We start from the raw sequence: 15,874 nt of genomic DNA, 5'->3' as shown, positions 1-15,874 counted from the left end.
TTACAGTGTACCTGCTAATCTGCACCATAAACCCCCTGAGGACAAAGATCAGGCCATCCTCATATCCCCAACCTCCTTCCACCTAACAGAGTACCCTGCACAGTTTACCACTCAGTAAATAATTGACAAATGAATAAATATCTACCTTCAAATATTTCACTTGTCCTGTATTTTTCAACACTGATAAGTTTACTAAAATGTAAACAATTACATTTCTTTTTCTGCATTATCTGAGACAAAACACAAGTATTTAAGAAAGATTTTTTTAAAATAAAGAGGATAAGGAAATCAAAAACTAGATCTACCTTATTTTATTGTTATCTAAAACACCATCAAATTATAAATCTAAACTTAATGGCTAAAATGGTGGGGGGTCTAAAGTTAAGAATTAAACTACATGACTTCTAAGGTCCTTTCCAGCCTTTTAGAAAAGGCTAAAAACACAAACAGTACCAAGCCTGTCTATACTGAAATGGCATTCAAAGTATCAATTTGTAAGAACCTAACTTCATTCTAATTAGAATACTTTAAAATCCCAAATAATGTTTTGTTTTCAGGTCTTTGACAACCCTTCTATAGAAATTAAATTCATCTTGCAGGGAAAAAAAAAGTCTTAAATACATCCACCAAGTACAAGTTTAAATATCAAATACTGGGTGCCTGGGTGGCTCAGTTGGTTGGGCGACTGCCTTCGGCTCGGGTCATGATCCTGGAGTCCCGGGATCGAGTCCCGCATCGGGCTCCCTGCTCAGCGGGGAGTCTGCTTCTCCCTCTGACCCTCCTCCCTCTCATGTACTCTCTCTCTCTCATTCTCGCTCTCTCAAATAAATAAATAAATCTTTAAAAAAATAAATATCAAATACTGAACCTATAATTTATAAGATCTACATATACTTACCTTGACTTTGACAAGTCTTTTTGCTGTCTTGATCTTAGCTTCACAAAAGGCTCCTCTGTATTTAGCACTCACATCAGTGCCCACTGTCAAATAGGGAGGCTCATCAAGGGCCTAAAAATGCAAACAAATATAATTAGATTTAAAAGTCTTTAATTCTTTAGCACAATTAGACTTCAGGCTGGCAGATCTAATCCTACTACAGCTAAAAAAAAAGTTGTAATAATTGAATGTATTTGTTAACAAAAACCATCCACAAAATACTCTAACTTAAAAACAAGTAAAATCTATGTATCAAAAAATCTATTTAAATGTACATCATATAAAATAAAAATGCATCTTTTTTCTCTATATAAAATATACAGCCCATGATATGAATCAGCTTAATCACAAATTTATCATTCTATCCACCCTTCCATCTACCCATTCATTCAAATATTTATTTACTATATGACCACCTAAAGGGAAGGCAGATCCTTAAAAGCCTCAAAAATTTCGGCTACATCTTAGAAGCCACCCAAATTCAGAATGCTTTGTCATATCCCTACCTAGACAATTCTAAGGTAGAATAATAGCACAGAAGGGGTGGGAAGAATTACATGTATTTCAAACAACTGGAGAAAACTCTAAGAATAAATCCAATCTGGGAAATCTTAAATGCTCTGGCATGAGTTCACTGTTTATTTACCCTTATATGCTGAATATGTTAAGTTTCCTCACTTGTGATTTATTTTTTTTATTGTGTGTGTGTGTGATTTAGTTTTTAACAGTCCTAATCCAGCTGCTCTGACTCCATAATCAGGTACACTTCTGTATAAGATCTATAATTTTAAGGAGTTCTGCTTAATCATCGCATAATCAAAGAAAGATTATTTAGTTAACTTTGAGCAAAGTGTTTTACAAGAAATACTAATATCCTGAGATGCTCCACCAAAAAGAAGAGGAGAAAGTTTGGGAACATCAAACCCCTACTCTGCCTCATCGTCCAAATAAACCTTTTTTCTATTAACATCTATTAACATCTTGCAGAAATTTTACAGAACATAAGGTGGAAAAATGCTGTTAACATAGCAGTGAATGATGAAAATATAAATTTCATTTGGATCTTAAAATAAATTCATCCCAACAGTTGTGGATAATACACATTGGGAGTGATCTATCAAAAAAAAAGATATATTTTCTAATGCTATACCAAAAGTATTATAATCAAATAAATGTAACTTTTTTTTTTTTTATATTTCATTTATTTGAGAGAGAGAAACAGCATGAGAGAAAAGAGGGTCAGAGGGAGAAGCAGGCTCCCCGCTGAGCTGGGAGCCCGATGTGGGACTCGATCCCGGGACTCCAGGATCATGACCTGAGCCGAAGGCAGTCGCCCAACCAACTGAGCCACCCAGGCACCCCTGTAACTTTTTTTAAAGGTGGGAGGTAGCATATAAACCAAAACAAAGGTACTACAACTAAAAATACCAGGGTGACCTCCTTAATAGCCATTTGTTTCACATTCTATTTATTTCATGAAAAGTATTTTTAAAAAGAATATAAAGTATATCAAGTATATGGTTTTTAAAATCTACATGGTGGGGGGCTGGCTGGCTCAGCCAGTAAAGCATGCGACTCTTGATCTTGGGGCTGTGAGTTCAAGTCCCATGTTGCACGGAGTTACTTTAAAAAAAAAGTTAAAAAAAAAATCTACCTAGGAAAATGCCCATATTTCAATTCATTTACGCCATAACAGAAGTATACCTTCACAGAAAGACAGTAATTTCTGAATTACTACTACTTAAATTTGTTATCATTGACTACAACTTTGATAACTTTGTACTGCTCTTGCACCTAGAGTTAATAAATGTATTTTTCTACTTTACTTACTTGCCTTACCCTCTTAAAATACCATTTTCTTTGGTCAAATTCTTGGTTAAATTCCAGACAAGTTGGTGGCTTTATCATAGCAAGTATATGAAATGGACACACAGCATTTCACCCAGAAATTTTAAGAAAAATTCAGGAAGACATCAATTCACTTTGTGGTTCAATTGGTATTGTGTGTTACTGCTACAAAAGCAAATGGTGGGGCTGTCTTCATGACCACAGACATTAATCTCCACAACTTGCAAACCTCTCCCATTAACACATCCTGCCTTATTAGCCAGTAAACTTTATTTCCATAGACAAATAGTATAGTTAAAATAAATGAATACTGATGAGGAATGAGAAATTGTGAAATGTAGAAAAAAACAAGAAAACTAAAAGTTGCACATTTTTGCCTACTCAGAAACAAATGTTTAAGAAGTGAGTTTTTAAGATATTTTTATTATAGAGAATTGTGAACAAAAAAAGGGAAGAGAATAGTACTATATTTAGACTACTTATATACAGAAACCCATTTACGTATTCTTTTCATTAATAGTCATACCAAACCCTGGCAACATGCCAATGATAGCAAGCTATCAAGATGTTTATTGAGCAGATTCATTCAACTTAAATTTGAATGAGATTTTTCCCCAAAACCAAGCCTATCTCACATCCTTACCAACATAAAAATCCATGCTAACAGAAGAGAGTAATAATTACCTTAATATTGTGGAGGCAAATTATTATTATGAAGGGTAATATTTCCCTTCCTTCAAGATAGAACACATGAAAAGGAATTAGCAAAACACATAAAGAAAATGTCTATTACAAAAATACTTGAGAAGGGAAACCAAAGTCTAATAAACACCTGCTAAACTGAAATGCATTGTTAGAACAGTGTTAATCTGTTAAAGGCAACACATGAAAAGCAAAGATCTATGGTCTGATCTTACTTCTGCCTCTATTGTTTTGTTTTGCATCATCTTAGGTAAATTACTTTTCTGTTCCCAAATTCTCATCATTAGATGAACATAAGAATTTGAATTCTGTATATCTCTGTCTATTAAGTGTTTCTCAAAGGGGGTTACAGAGATGGGGGTTACAGAGATGGCCAAAATGGGACATTGAGACACATAATCATCTAGAAGTGAAACTATGCTAACCAAAATATGAATGAGAATTTCTACAGAAAAACAAATGAAATCCATAACCTACCTACATGGTCAGATTTGTATACATAATTTTATCAGAGCATAAATTATCATTCTATCATTAGTATAATATAAGGTAATAAAGCAGACTAATAGCACAGGCAGAAAACACAAGGTCCTTACCCCAGCTCTATTCCTTACACCAACTAGATGAGTTTTTGTAGGCTACTAAACCTCTCTAAGCTTCAGTTTCCACATCAGGAAAACATGGTCAGTATTAAAAAGCACTCAATTATGATGCCTCAAGTATTTAGCTATTAACAATTACTATTATTATTATGAAACACTCAAGGTAGGCAAACAAGTCATTAAACTGATGTAAATTCAGATTTGGCACCCCCCCTTTTTTTTAAGATTTATTTGAGAGAGAGAACGGTGCGCACACGGGGAAATGGGCCGAGGGAGAGAGAGTATCTCAAGCAGACTTCAAAGTGAGAGCGGAGGCTGACACAGGACTCAATCCCATGACGCTGCGATCACGACCCGAGCTGAAATCAAGAATCCTTTGCTTAACCAACTGAGCTACCCAGGCGCCCCAATGAGCAATCATTTAAAATGAGGTTTTGCCTCTAGCAAAAAAGGAGGCACCTGGTGGTTCTGTCGGTTAGGCTTTTTCTAGAAATGCAAAAATAATCAGATATATTTATGTTGTATTATACATATGTAAAAATATACATAATAAAGATAGGAATAACTGCTAAAAAGGGATTAACCTATGGGAAAGGGAATGGAATGGAGGGGTATGGGTATAAAAATATTTCATTCAAAGTAAGTCTTCCTGTTCTTTCTTATTTTTTAGAGAGACAGCCCACGCGCATGGGTGGCGGGGGGGAGGATTTTAAGTAGGCTCCATGCTCGGCGCAGAGTCTGATGCGGCGCTCAATCTCAAGACTATGAGATCATGACCTGAGCCAAAATCAGGAGGTGGACGGCAACTGAGCCACCCAGGCGCCCCAGTCTTACATTTTTTTTTTTTTTTAAAAAGGGGGGGGGCGCCTGGGTGGCTCAGTCATTAAGCATCCGCCTTCGGCTCAGGTCATGACCCCAGGGTCCTGGGATCGAGCCCTGTATCAGGCTCCTGCTCAGCGGGGAGCCTGCTTCTCCCTCTCCCACTCCCCCTGCTTGTGTTCCTGCTCTCGCTATCTCTCTGTCAAATAAATGAAATCTTTAATAAAAAAAAAAAATTCAACCCAGCCCTCTGTGTCCAACTCTAAAAAAAAAAAAAGGGTTTGTTACAAGTGGCATGTATTCTTTGCTTTTTAAAATGTATATGAAGGGGCGGGGGGGGGGGCCTGGGTGGCTCAGTCTGCCTTTGGCTCAGTCTGCCTTCGGCTCAGGTCATGATCCCAGAGTGCAGGGATGGAGCCCTACGTCAGGCTCCCTCCTCAGCGGGGAGCCTGCTTCTCCCTCTCCCTCTGCTTGTGCTCTCTCACTGTCTCTTGCTCACTCTCTCTCAAATAAATAAAATCTTTTAAAAAAAAAAGATTCTCCCACTCCCTCTGCTCCCTGCCCCGCCTCCATGTACACACGCATTAAGGAAATAAAAATGAATAAAAATAAAACGTATACTAAGAAACACTTCAAAACATATACAAAAGATGGGACTATATAATAAATCGCCCATATACTCATAATCTGGCTCCCACAATTACCAACGCAATTTTGCCTCATCTATACTACTACCCACCCCTCCTAAACAATGATTATTTTGAAAGAAACCCAGATACTACATCACTTCATGAGAACAGTAAAGAGCATTATAATCTAAAGGGGAAAAAAAATATTCTAATCTGTAGTGATTGGGATTATGGGTTATTTTTATTTTTCTTGTTAATACTTTTCTGTACTCTTTAATGTACTTAGAATGAGTATATTAATAAGAGTCAGTACAATATAGTAAATTAAGAGCACAGGCTCTTGAATTAGATGCTTAGGTTCAAATCTACCACTTAGCAGCTAGATGACCTTGGGCTAGAACCTCGGTCCCTCAGGATAAAAGAGTGATTATCCCACAGGGATGAGACATGAAATGCTACATGTAAAGTGCTTGGAACATGGCTAGGCATACGGTGCTAAATAAACACTGTTATTATTACTTAACAATTTGGAGGGAAAATGTGAGTTAAAAAATTTTTTTAAGTCCTATACAAAAGAGATTCCACACAAACAGAAGAGAGGCCAGTATAATTGTGTATAATACGGAGGAGGCTGGGAAGAGGTGTTTAGGTATTATCCCCCTCATTCAATTCAGAAATAAAGTAATCCTGTTGATTCTAGCAGCAACAGAGGTTAAAGTGTTTGTGGTGTTGCTCCGTCATGAAGTACATGACAACCCTTTAGTAGAAAGACAACCAAGACTTCATACCTATTCTAGGGCTCCTGGCCTCCAGTGCAACAGAGATACATGAAGAATTATTCAGCTGGTTAATGAAATTACCTGGACCAACACTGACCCTATTAGATAAACATGTCTTTAAACGAGAAAAACTCTTCTCTTTTTGCTCTGATTCTCTGATTTGGTCAATAATATGGACCATCTCAGAGGCTAAAATAAAATGTTATTACGCAGCACCTCCATGCCAAAAAGGAAATTAAACTACTAAATTACCATCCCTTTGTTTAGCAAACAGAACTGTTTTCTAGTTGTCAAGGCAACGGCTACCTCACAGTTATCCAGCATTGCTTAAACAATTATTGTTCTAGTCAATCTACCAGATGCCCTAACTGGCACCTAAAAACCATTGAATTCCATGGGAACACTAAAAAGCATAAGCGATTTTTAAATTAGCTATTGGTGGATAATAATCATTTAAGAAGCCAAAATGCCAGTGAAACATACAAGTGCCCAAAGGAATCAACAGTAATTTCTAATGTGCCTTGGGCTGCAGTACACCAAATGTTTGAAGTAAGCTTCAAAAAGACAATAGTTGAATCAATTCTCCAAATGGCTGACTAATGTTGACATTGCCTAGGAAATATTCAGTTATTCAAGATCTATTTTTTTTAAAAAGTAAAACATGCCTGATGACATTTTACTGAGGTAGTTTCTTCAGAAGGGTAAGCATTCAAACTGGTTGTGGCAGTGCCAATGCAGCCAGGAGAAACAGAGAACAAGAGTATTAAATTTGATGCTAAAACCATCAGTAAATAAATGTACTTAAAACACATAGTGTAACAATAAATCTAGGAAAACGACCTTTTGTATATGACAATCTCAAAGAGGCATTAAAACAATAGCAGAGATAATTCCAACAGATGAATGAATGAAAAATATACCTATATGCCAAAGGGTATGTCATTTAAAAACAAAAATGCACTATTGTTTAGAACATAAAAAAAAGCTAAGTACATTGAAGAAAAGAAAACCGTGTAATCTAACTTTAAAATCTTCTCTGGGACCATTTCCTCTCTTCCTTTTCATGTGGTACTGAGGACATGGGGTAGTGAGGGGTAAGGTCCGGGGAAGCACAGAGGGACAGGACAGATGCTGAGAATACAAGGTAACGAGGAGGCGGCTGTGGGAGTCACATGCAAGCACAGGCCGACCCTGTGGCTAAGGACATGGTGGGAGCTGAGCAGAGACAGGAAATGAGCAGCATAATTAAATTTGTTACACTCACCAAATAAGTAAACTGACCGATCAAATAAGTAAATATACCGAGGATAGTAGGGCCATGTTTCTCACTGCCAGAGAAATGTAAAAGGAGGGAAGGAAAAAGGCTATAAAGAAGTCTAAGGTGGGGTGCCTGGGTGGTGCAGTCGGTTAAGTGTCCAACTCTTGGTTTCGGCTCAGGCTGTGATCTCAGGGTCATGAGATCCATCCAGTCCTGCATCAGACTCTGTGCTGGACAGGGAGCCTGCTTAAGATTCGCTGTCTCTGGGGGGCGCCTGGGTAGCTCAGTCGGTTAAGCATCTGCCTTCATCTCAGGTCATGATCCCAGGGTCCGGGGATGGAGTCCGACATCAGGCCCCCTGCTCAGTGGGGAGCACTCCCCCGGCTTGCGCGTGTGCTCTCTCTCTCAAATAAATAAAATCTTAAAAAAGAAATATGAATTCATGGTTGCATAATACACACATAGAGAAAAATAAATACTTAGATATGTGTGTATATTATATATACACACACACATATTTGTGTGTATGTGTGTGCACATATATATGTACATATATTTTCCTAACTCTGTCCACCCAGAAGGCCAATAGCAACGAACAGCCCAGTAACAAAAACATATCAATGGCCCATCTCTTGATTTATAAATCCCATCCTACATTAAAAGAAACCAAAGATCTTTGGAGAAATGGCTGACTTCAAAGTTGGGCAGGAAAACTACAAGAAGAATCTGAAACCTCTTGAGCCAGAAAGTAAGGAAATGTTCAACAAATGATGGGAGACATTTCAAAGAGAGACACAGGAGCCAAATGAAGGGGCTCCTACTGGCCAAATGGAGGAAACCAAAACAAATTTGGTTATCCTTGATAGGCATGTATATGTATGTCAAAACTGACTTAAGATGTATATATTCCACTGTAAGTAAATTGTACCTCAGTTTAAAAACTTAATAACAAATTACAACCCACTCATTAAAACTGGCATCCATGAGTCCATAGTGACAAGTGAATGAATGATGAATAAATAAGTAAATGCAGAAAAGGGAAGGTTCTTTCTTACAGTAAAATGTTCATAAATGTAGCAGGAATGATTGAAATAGAGGATCATCTTTTGGCAGCCATCTTAAAGGTGACAGATTCATAGTGCTGTCTACAGATGCTAAACTGATGAGTGGAGGTCTGATGAACAGCGTATTGATATAATTCTGAATATTACTCAACTGTCAGTGGTGCAATGATGGACTATACTGAAAACAAAAGAGCAACTTTCTGTGTGGCACTTGACAATGAGAAAAACTAGACCCAGGTTGAAGAAGTTATCCTACAGAATTCCTTATTCCTGTATTCCTTAAAACTCAAAAGAATATGAAATACAGGGAAAACTAGGAAACAGTTTTAGATTGAAGTAGTCTGAAGAGACATGACAGTCAAATGCAACATGAATTCCTGGATAAAGCATGGACCAGAGAGGAAAAAGAGACATTCTTAGGAGAGTTGGTAAAATTTAAAAGGGATCTGTGGATAGGATGGCAATATTATACCCATGCTGACTTCCTGATTTACAGGGCTGAAGGCAGGATAGGTACAAGAGTGGCCTTTTTATTGGGAATTACACAGTGGAATATTTAGGAGTGACAGGACATCATGTCTGCAGCTTGCTCTCAAGAAATATGAAGATAAAGATAAGGGTACATACATATGTATACATATATAGATTATATTAATTATTTGTACTATAAATTTAAAATTCTTTGAAAGTAAATTTTTTTTAGGTAGTATATATGTTTATTGGGCATCTGTATATCTTTTGCTATGAGTTGCTCATTTGTGTTCTTTATCCATCTTTTTGAGTTACTTTTTTTTTAACTGGATTGTAAAAGTTCTTGCATATGTTTTTTAAGTTCTTGCATATTAAAAAATATTCAGGGGTGCCTGGGTGGTGCAGTCAGTTAAGCGTTCGACTCCTGGTTTTGGCTCAGATCCTGATCTCAGGGTTGTGAGATGGAGCCCGACACTGGGCTCCACACTCAGCACAGAATCTGCTTGAGGCTCTCGCTCTCTCTCAAACAAACAAACAAACAAACCTTTCCCCCCCAAACACAAAAATCTTCTCTGGATGCCACCTATATTTCCTAATATTTTCCTAAAATTTAAGTTACTTTAGACGATGGAACCACAAATTACTTGTAAGTAAATTTTACTCCCACATCTACTAACCAAAATTTACTCATATCTACTAGCCAGAGAGACACCTGCATATTCACAGAAGCATATTCCTGGAAATTTTAAAAGCTCAAAATAGACATTCTAACTAGACTATTCATCATCAGCAAAGAAGTAAGAGAGAAATATAGGAAGGATATTTATTAAGTGCCTACTGTATATTTAAGACATTATTCTATAAGTAAAAAAAGCACAGGCACTTTCCTCATATAAACCAGAGGTAGCCAATTTATTTTGCCCTCAAAAGAGGTTAGTCTTATTTGGTATCTTGCTGGTGAAGTCAAAACTTCATTCAAACTAAATGAAACTGCTTCAGAATAATGTCACTCTCAGAACATACCATGCTCATTTATAATATTTAAACTTTAACGATCTGCAATTTAGAGAAGACTGGTGGTGCAGCCAATTCAAAAAATCAGAATTTATAAAGAGAAACCATAAACTGGCATTGTTACAGTTTATGTCTATCTGGGCATGTTAGTAACATCTACTTTGGCATGAACTGAAAGGCAATAAGTAGAACATTTTGAAATGTCTCGAGGTAAGTCACTAAGGATGCATCTAGAGAATATTTTCTAAGAGTCTGCTTGATTACCAAAAATAATAATTCTTGAAAGTCCCCCATTATACAAGTTTTTTTTAGATGACCTGAAAACAACAATATTACATTTTTGTTTTATTACCAATAAATATAACAATAGTTTAAAACTAAGGAGAAATATCAGATTAGCAGATGCGTCTGTCTTCTCAGAGATGACTATCATTATACCATTCCAGATATTTTCCCCTAGCAAAATAACCAGAGAGATGACAGTTTGATCAACTACTCTCACTTCATTGTAAACTTTTGTTTTTCACTTAGTAGAGCCTGAATGTTCTTCCATATCTTAAATGTGATTCTGTGAAGTGATTGCTAATCGTTACATAGTCTTATCTGTGCTGCACCAACCTTTATGTACTTATTTCTTCATGACTGCAGAGAGAGAGAGATAGAAGTAGGGAGGGAGTGGAAGGAGGATGGATGAAATAGGGGATGACAAGAAGACAAACGGTAGAGGCCAGAAGCAGAGAAAACAAGGAGGAAGCAAATCCTATGGATATAGGGTTTGGTACTTGGTTCACTAGCTCTCCTGATGAAAACCATCTCCTATTTGTTGTCTGATTTCAGAGTGGTTGTACAACTTAATGTACTGATTAAGACCCTGGCAAATCTGAAGAATCTCTTAGAGAGATTGCTGTTCACTAAGTAACTTTCTATCTTGAGTATGTCACCTCCACCATTTTAATCTTTGGTTTCCTCTCTACAGACTGGAGATTTATCTTGTAGAGTGCTTGCAAAAGTTTTAAGTTAAAATCAGGTAGTATATTTAGACTTTTTTTTTTAAAGATTTTATTTATTTATTTGAGAGAGCGAGAAAGAGCACATGAGGGGGGGAGGGTCAGAGGGAGAAGCAGACTCCCCGCTGAGCAGGGAGCCCGATGCGGGACTCGATCCCGGGACTCCAGGATCATGACCTGAGCCGAAAGCAGTTGCTTAACCAACTGAGCCACCCAGGCGCCCTATTTAGACTCTTTAGGAGACTGACAAGCACTCACCAAATATCAGATTAAACCATATGGAAGTGCTATTTTTATAGATCAAAAAGGTCAAATATTGGCAATTTATATAGCTCAACCTAATGTTGATTTTGTCCTTTTCTTTTAAACAGGTGGGAAACCAGAGACCAACACCTCAGACACCTAACAGTACAGTGCCATTCCACAATCTGCTCAGACCCTGCTCCTACTCCATTGCCCAAGAGCAAAACTACTCACCTCTCTCGGTCCCACAGTACTCCACTTATGTATATTTCCTTTAGATGACTGCACTCTGGATCCTGGGCAACCTGCATTTGACCCCTATACCACTAACAGGGGTATAACAATTTGTTCCCACTTGATGGTTGTCTGGCCCACCATCCAAGCTTTCATCCTGTTTTATATCCTCAAGAATATAACCTTGAAAGAAGCCATCAAAAGGGAACTAATCAGGCGCCTGGGTGGCTCAGTTGGTTAAGTGACTGCCTTCAGCTCAGGTCATGATCCTGGAGTCCCTGGATCGAGTCCCTCATCAGGCTCCCTGATCAACAGGGAGTCTGCTTCTCCCTCTGACCCTCCCCCCTCTCATGTGCTTTCTCTCTCAAGTAAATAAATAAAATCTTTTAAAAAGCGGGGGTGGGATTAATCTGCGGCACCTGGGTGGCTCAGTCAATTAAGCGTCCAACTCTTGATTTTGGCTCAGGGTCATGATCGCGGGGTCATGAGGTCGAGCTCCATCTTGGGCATGGAGCTGCTTAAAGATCCTCTCCCCACCCCCACGCTCTCTTTCTAATTAAAAAAATTTTTTTTTAATTAAAAAAAAAGGGAAACTAATCTTTGCTCAAAAACCTGTCCATTATTTGTCTAGTGACCAAAACAAACTGACCCACATAATATGTAATAAGCACACTAAGCCCTAAAATTCATTCTAATTTCAGATCCCTGATATATTAACTCCTTTGGTAACCAATACTACAATATTCACTGTTACCCTATATACTGGCTTTGCTTGTCCCAAACAGATACAAACGTTCTGTAAAGATGAACATTTCACACTGTATTTTAATAATTTATATCTGTTCTCTCTTCTAGATTGAGCAACTTCAGGCAGAAATAGCCTCTTACCTCTGGATGCCCTGGTCCTAGAATTGCACCTACATATAGGAGGAATTCAGGAAACATTTACTGAACCAAAGAAGTTAGACATTAATTAAGCCTGGCTAAATGAGAGTTCTCTTAAGCTAAATATTTATATTTCAAAACACCTTATAATGAGAATCATCTTACAGTAAGAGGTCAAAAGCATGAGCTCTGGAATCAGAGTACCTGGTTCAAACTCTAGGTCTACGACTTACTAGGTATGTGACCTTTGAAGGAGATTATTTAACTTCTCTGAGCCTAGCTTCACATGTGTAAAGTGGGAGTGATAAATAATAATATAATAAGCATATAATAAAAATATCATAAACATATATGTATTTATATATAAGTAAAATATAAAGTTGTGATCTGTTACATAGAAAATTATATCATGTGCTGATAAATCTAAAACAGTTTATAACTTATCAGTTAACCAAACTGTTTAAAGATTTATTTATTTGAGAGAGAGGGAGAGCGTGCACATGAGAGGAGGGGCAGAGGGAGAAGGAGAGAAGCAGACTCTGCTAAGCGTGGAGCCTCAGGAATATAACCTCAAGAATATAATCTTGAAAGAAGCCATCAAAAGGGAATTAATCGGGGCTCAATCCCATGAAGCTGAGATCATGACCTAAGCTGAAATCAAAAGTCAGACGCTTAACAGACTGAGCCACCCACGTGTCCCTCAGATAACCAAATTTTTACACTAAAAAAAAGACCATATAGTTTCATAAAGAATAAGCTGGTAATGTGACAAGCATCATTATTAGATAATTTCTCCTAACACAGAGATACGTTCTGGCAATATATTTGGCCAACAAATTGATTAGATTGGTAGCCAGACACCTGATCCAAACTGGGCAGACCAAGTTCTCTCTCCTAGGAATTTAATGCTGAAATGCTAATCAACTTGTTGGTAGAGCAAAATAATATAGCCTGTAGCCATTTTCTGACATGTGTAGGGAGAAAGAGAGAAAACTGGTCCACAAAGAGTAAGAAATAAAGAAGGACAAAACAGACATACAGAGGAAAAAGGGACACATAAGAGACTGTATCTCCTCTGAGTGCCTAAGGGATTTTATAACTAGTTCCTGCTAGCTCTCCAACTCCCAAACTCACTTCAATCCCTCCTAAAATTTGACTGGGTTTTCTGCTCTTGGATACTATGTATCCTTAAAATAAATTCCCTTTTCTGATTTTGATAAGCTGAGATGGTTTCTATTACCAATAATCAAAATAGTCCATCAAAAACTTATCAGAGTAAAAATAATATAAAATTTAACTACAATTCTATAAACATTTATTGAGATCCATAATGCCCTAGGATACTGAGGACTTAGACCACATCTATACAAACATTACACCAATTTCAGTTTAAAATTTTAGGCTAAATTGTCACAATATAGGTCTATGACATTAAGAAGACCAACTGGACACATGTGATGTTGTATATTCCAGCTAGCACGATTTGGAATGAAAGGAGGCACTGCCAAAGCCTTCAGACCAAAATCTCAGGAAACTTAATTTGATCCATGGTTTTGAAAGATTGCACTGAAAATAAGCTTTCAACCTTCTACGAAAAAATAAGTTCCAAGTCTATTAACCTACTATTCTTTTCTCACTGATCTGAATACTTAATGAGTAACTTGTCGGAATTCTGGTTAACCGCACAGCACATATATTACATTATAATACAAAGTTAAATACTTTGGAATTTCTCTAGAAAAACATTAAGTTTGAAGAATAAAATCACTTACAAATATATGGTCCTTGCCGCCTATGGAGTCTCAATTTGTATTAAAACTATCACTAAAACTGGAAAGAACTTTCTGATACATCTGATCCAAGGCTATGTATCAGTCTACAATACAAAATAAACAGTAACATTAAAGACAATAATGTGAGACTTTTTTAATGCCTTATTTTCTTATGTGCGTATTTTAGGGTTTTTTTCTTTTTGTTGTTTTGCTTTGGGGTTTGGTTTGTTTTTTCCCCTGATCACCATCCTTGTATCTTTCAAGTTTTTAATGGGAGCACCAAATGACTTTTATTTGGCCATTTCTACCATACTACATCACACTAAATGGGGATTCTGTTAGTTGTTGAGGAGATCTCCTCACTTAGAACCAAGAGAAATTATTTCAGGACAGGTGTAGAGAAACATACTTATAACAAAACTATCTCCTGGCTCTGCATATGCACCTCATCTTATTGCTAGGTCACACTGGTTGTCCTCTGGATCACCAGAAATTACTGTTACATCAGAGTCAGTATCAAATAGTTCCAGCCATATTTAAAGAACTCTTTACCTTTCCCTACTGCGCAGTTATTTAAATAAATGAACACAAGATATCACTAATGAAAGCAGGTAGAAAGGGCCATACTATATACAGGGATCTATAACAGGCCCTCCACAGTACTTGAGCTTGCCTTCTTTCAATGGGCTCTGAGAACAAAGCAGACAATCCTCAAGGCACTCTAACACCACAGCTTACATCAGACTGCTCATCACCAGACCTGGACTTTTAAAAACGTATACCAGCCAAACGGGTGACTTATCAACCTAGGATCCCATGTGGATCAGAATATTTTCAGAATTTCATTACTAAGCCTGCCCTGCCACCTATTGTGATGACCATGCCCACACCTTGCCACCAGCTAAACTCTGCCTCCTTGGGATTCTCTGACCTCAATGAGGTCATGAAAAATTTTCAGTGAGATCCCTTTTCATAAGCATTCCTAGCTGGAAAGAAAAACCAGTATTTTTTCCAAGAAAATGTTGAAGAAATAATCCATTAGGTCTGATTACCCAGGTGAGACGAGAAATTGCAAGTAGTGTGGGGACAATTCACTGAACATATAAAAAATATGGAATCTTTTATTTATTTACCTTAAAAACAGATTAGAAAGTAAGCTTTTTTTTTAAGAGGTTATTTTTATTTATTTAGGAGAGAGAGAAAGAGAGCATGCATACTCATGCAAGAGAGAGCATGGAACAGGGGGTTGGGGCAGAGGGAGAGGGAGCCCGATGTGCGACTTGATCCCAGGAACCTGGGATCATGACCTGAGCCAAAGGCAGACATTTAACCAACTGAGCCACCCAGGCACCCAAAAAGTAAGCTTTTTAAATACATATCTAAGTTGATCGACCTGAGCCATGTGTCCCATGAACAGATATGTCCTGAGTGAAAAGTGGCAGTTAAGGAACACACAGGAGTTGAAAGTGGTCCATTCACTTGCAGCATATTTACTGTGTTCAGTATGCCTGTAGATGTATATTTGGCAGATGAAATAATCTGGTTTCCATGGGAGTTGTGGATTATATTACAGATTAGGAAAGAGGTTCTCAGGTGTGCTCCCAGGACCA

The 15,874-nt window shown here is 37.5% G+C and overlaps 1 protein-coding gene across 6 annotated transcripts in view; it reads right to left on the bottom strand.

Annotated features, from left to right (window-relative positions):
* Positions 1 to 15,874, bottom strand: part of ARID4B (AT-rich interaction domain 4B) — a 139,256-nt gene that overhangs the window by 81,752 nt on the left and 41,630 nt on the right. For all 6 annotated transcript variants that reach the window (XR_012374309.1, XM_025850799.2, XM_025850801.2 and 3 more), the window contains exon 3: positions 899 to 1,009. Coding sequence is in view for 5 of the 6 variants with exons in the window: in XM_025850799.2 (XP_025706584.1) it covers positions 899 to 1,009 (111 nt within the window). In the remaining variant the exon portion in view is untranslated. The remainder of the gene's footprint in view (positions 1 to 898; positions 1,010 to 15,874) is intronic.

This window comes from Callorhinus ursinus, unplaced genomic scaffold, assembly GCF_003265705.2.
Source record: "Callorhinus ursinus isolate GAN/ISIS: 27379988/994484 unplaced genomic scaffold, GSC_fseal_2.0 scaffold32, whole genome shotgun sequence".
NCBI classification, from domain to species: Eukaryota; Metazoa; Chordata; class Mammalia; order Carnivora; family Otariidae; genus Callorhinus; species Callorhinus ursinus.
Note: the sequence above shows the minus strand (reverse complement) of the source record. Positions and strands in the feature narration are given on the sequence as shown.